The 4,356-nt window shown below is 42.9% G+C and overlaps 1 protein-coding gene across 6 annotated transcripts in view; it reads left to right on the forward strand.

Moving 5' to 3' along the window:
• The window catches only part of Tnik (TRAF2 and NCK interacting kinase), a 448,219-nt gene that overhangs the window by 280,782 nt on the left and 163,081 nt on the right, over nucleotides 1-4,356 (forward strand). For all 6 annotated transcript variants that reach the window (XM_008830100.3, XM_017797395.1, XM_008830101.2 and 3 more), the window contains exon 4: nucleotides 2,874-2,999. In XM_008830100.3, the coding sequence (XP_008828322.1) occupies nucleotides 2,874-2,999 (126 nt within the window). The remainder of the gene's footprint in view (nucleotides 1-2,873; nucleotides 3,000-4,356) is intronic.

Consider the following 4,356-nt stretch of genomic DNA (forward strand, 5'->3'; position numbering starts at 1 on the left):
TTTTTTTGGTTGAGTAGACTAATAATAATATTTATTTTGTATCATACTTTGTAATTCTCTTATACCTGGTTTAGTTAACATAAAAACCGAGACTTGTAACATCTGCATTTCATTATAGATGAGAAAACTCAGGCTCCAAAAAACATAGGTTACTTTCCTGAGAGCTTGGAGCTCAAAAAGGCTGAGCCTAAACTCAACACAAAGCCCACCTACTCATCTCACCTGTTTGACCTCATTTGTATCATACTTTGTAATTCTCTTATACCTGGTTTAGTTAACATAAAAACCGAGACTTGTAACATCTGCATTTCATTATAGATGAGAAAACTCAGGCTCCAAAAAACATAGGTTACTTTCCTGAGAGCTTGGAGCTCAAAAAGGCTGAGCCTAAACTCAACACAAAGCCCACCTACTCATCTCACCTGTTTGACCTCAAATTCAATGCTTATGCTTTCCTCCTGGTCACAATTGCCTCAGTTTACCCTCACAGAGTGAGGCAGAATATACTGACCTCATTCTGACCTCCAATACTAGTCATCTGAGATTTAATTATATACAGAATGACACTGTGGTTTATCTTTCTCCTAAGATCTTCTTTTCCTAATGACATGGTAAGCCCTATTCAGGCACATCACCATGGTCTTATTGAGTACCCAGGTGGCAGACAGCCAATCCTTATAGAACCTGCCTGACTTCCCAGTGCTTGCTGGAGCTGAGACTGTCACATGCAGCTGGAAAGTGATCCATGTCTTTCAGTACCCTGGAGGTAGTTGCCTTTTTAACCAAAGCAGCCACCAGCCACCGGCCCATCGAAACCCTCAGGGTGGTTTTCTTTCTTTCTAATGAGGCTCCCAACTACATCCCCTCACAGCCTTTTCTCAACTACAGTTATTTGGCTCCTTGAAGAGAAGTTTAAATAGTTAATGTGCAACCTAGAGGAAGTGCACTGAAGGGACCCTCCAACAAGTTGAAGGTCAATGAAGGTCATTCTCTCCATAGGTGTGTGCTTCTTCTGGTGCCTGCAGGGAGCAGTGCGTTCATCAGCAATGTACCATCCGACCCTGTCCGGCCCTGCACACTTCCTCCCTGTTAGGACCGTGTGCATCTCCTTTGGCCAGCATCCCAGTTCTGTGTTCCATTTTGAGATTACCTAGTCTTCCATTTAGTTAAGCCACATGATGTATAATAGGCTTTTGTTCTAGGTTTGCAAATTTCTAGGGTTTTTTTTTTTTCCACTAAAAAAAAATCATCTTTTGTATGATCTGGAAATGTCAGCATTTCATCCCTATGCCCGTCCACTCGTATCTGTTCTTTTGAACATCACAGTGCTACGCCTGGCTTTGGGCCCATTACACATATGTATTCATCTTAGCATTCATGTGTATTTGCAGGCATTTTTCTTGGTGCAGGGGGTGAGAAAAAGGACGGACAAGATATTTGTAGTTATGGGGGACTGATAGGGGATGAGAATTCTGATAAGTGCTATGAAGGAAGAGTTACATGATCCAGGTGGTTGAAACCAAACAGGCAGATCAAGGAGCTTTGCTGAGAAGGAGCTCTGGAACTGATATCTGAAGCAGAGGGAAGCTTAATCTGTGGACTGGACAGTCAAGTGTAAGGACAGCTGCATCACTGTACGACACACACCTCCATTCAGCATGGAGAACAGAGGAAGGTGACAAGTCTTAGGGTGGGGACCTGACATTGACTGAGGAAAGACATTCTTGAAGTGTGTAAATTAAATCTGTAACATATGTAAACATAATGTCGAGGGAAGAAGACAACACACATGGGAGGTTCTAGAAGCCCCTGCAATGCCGTCATACCTGAAGTAGGTATGCAGATAGAAGGGTGAAGTTCAGACTGGGGCCACATGCTAGGATTTTTTGTACTCAAAGGTAATCTTCACACATGGCTCTATGTCAGTAATCTCAGCATAGAGGCTCAAAAATAAAACTCTCCTTTGCAGCCAATTAAAGCACACCCAACGATGAACTCAGATTCTCAGAGAATACATGCCTTCCACTAGTCATGTCAGGACCAAGCTGGTGGACTCCAAGTTGAAACTGATGAGACTTGCATGTCAGGAAACTCACTCCATGAAGAGTTGCCTTTTTATGTCCGCCCTGCATTCCCCCCTCTCCTTTCATGTTGAGTTTCCTGGAGGTGATGAGTCCTCCTGCTTTGTGAACCTCTTCAAATGCACAGAACTTACCCTTTTCCCTTTCTTATCGGCTTTGGTCAACGCACTTCAGTAAAAGTGAACTTCAAAGAAAATGAACCTAACAAAATTTAAATCTGAGAATGTGTGTTTTCCCATTCCTTTTCTTCAGTCTTTCCCAGGGGCCGGGGTGGGGGGTATGCACAGTGGTAGGTGCCGCAAGGGTATGCTTCCCTGAAGCTCAGTGTGGATTTTATCAGATGTCTCCATGTGGAGAGATGAGCTTTATCTGTCCATCCAGCATGTAACATAATGCTATTTCTGTTAGTTGTATAAAACCAAGATCCTTCTGAGTTTCCCATGTGTTTTGCTGTAAACATTTTCATTTTAGCTGGTCATGGTGAAACTTGCCTTTAAGCCCAGCACTCAGGAGGCAGAGGCAGAAGGATCTCTGTGAGAGGCCAGCCTGGTCTACATAGTGAGTTTCAGGCCAGCTGGGGCTACAAGGAGACCTTTTCTTAAAAACCAAAACCATTTTCATTTTAGTGAGATATCACAATGATCCCCTGTCTCTATAGAAGGAAAAAAAAGAAAAAAGAAAAAAACCTTAAGGACTGATTAGTAGTACTTCATTGGTGTAGATGGCATTGAAGAATGTAATTCTTCTAATAACTGTAGATTTTCTCATAACCTACTTATTGTTCTAATGCAGGATGAAGAGGAAGAAATTAAACAAGAAATTAACATGCTGAAGAAGTATTCTCATCACAGAAACATTGCTACATACTATGGTGCTTTTATCAAAAAGAACCCTCCAGGCATGGATGACCAACTGTGGGTATGTAGCACTGTTCCCATAGGCATTTCTCCATCCTCATGGCAAGATTTGATGAAATAATTTTACATTGAAACGCTTAGCCATGATTTTCATAACATTGTATTTTCAAGGTTTTTCCTCCCAGTTTCTTGAATTCCTTTCTGTCTTTACATTATCTATAAGTCTTTCCAATATCTCTTGTTTATATTTTACTTCTTTTGTGTCCGGGGCATATGCATGTGTACATGTTTGTGTGTATGTGTACATGTGTATGTGGGTGGTGCATGTATGAGCGGGCATAAGGAGGTCAGAGGTTGATGGTCCACCTTATCTTTTGAGATGAGGTCGCTCACTGTAGCTGAAACTCAGAAGTTTAGCTAGACTGGCTGGCCGGTAAGCTCCTGGGAGCCATCGTTCTCCCTACTCTGGGGCTGGGCCCATAGAAACACACTGTGCACCTGACTTTATATGCTGGTGCTGGGGAATTGGAATTCAGGTCCTAGTGCTTGTGTAGCAGAACACCCTCTTGTAGTCCACCTTATCTTTTGAGATGAGGTCGCTCACTGTAGCTGGAACTCAGAAGTTTAGCTAGACTGGCTGGCCGGTAAGCTCCTGGGAGCCATCATTCTCCCTACTCTGGGGCTGGGCCCATAGAAACACACTGTGCACCTGACCTTATATGCTGGTGCTGGGGAATTGGAATTCAGGTCCTAGTGCTTGTGTAGCAAGCACCTTACCTGCTGTGCCATCTCCCCAACCCCCTTTCTTATCTAGCTTAATGTGGACCACAGCCAAAGCCAGTTGCTAATTCCTGCTTCTCCATCACCTACTGGCAATGTTCTATTGCATTTTAATTATATTTCAGGTACTCTGCTATTTACTACCTAGTATTTATATCATTTATTTCCATTCAACGAGGAAGGCACCATCAATCTCATTTCTTAAATGATTACTGGGAGGATAATAAACTGTCCTGAGGTGTGTGTAGCTCAGTGTTTGATGCCAAGTAGTGGTCTACAAAAGTGCTTTGCTTTTCTTAATCCCCTGTCCAATAGACTGTGCTCGGCTCTGTTTCTTTGACAGTCTATGAGAGAGCTCTGATTGACTGTCCTAATGATAATTGACCCCCCCCTTCCCTGCTATACCCAATAGAGATTGTGTTCTTTTTTTACCTTTGTGATTTCTGCCACTGGAACATTTTATCCACTTAGTCCTTCAGTGGGCTATGATGCCATCTTGGTTTGATGGCATTAAAAGAGATTGGCTTCCCTTGGCAAGTTTATCAGTCAGCCCCTTAGTGCAGGCCAATTCAGTGGAAGCCTGGACCACTTGATCCAGGCTTCTCTCTGTCTCTTAAGCTCATGTTCCTGTCATGAAA

The sequence above is a fragment of the Nannospalax galili genome, unplaced genomic scaffold (assembly GCF_000622305.1).
Source record: "Nannospalax galili isolate Female #2095 unplaced genomic scaffold, S.galili_v1.0 scaffold33, whole genome shotgun sequence".
In the NCBI taxonomy this organism is placed as follows: Eukaryota; Metazoa; Chordata; class Mammalia; order Rodentia; family Spalacidae; genus Nannospalax; species Nannospalax galili.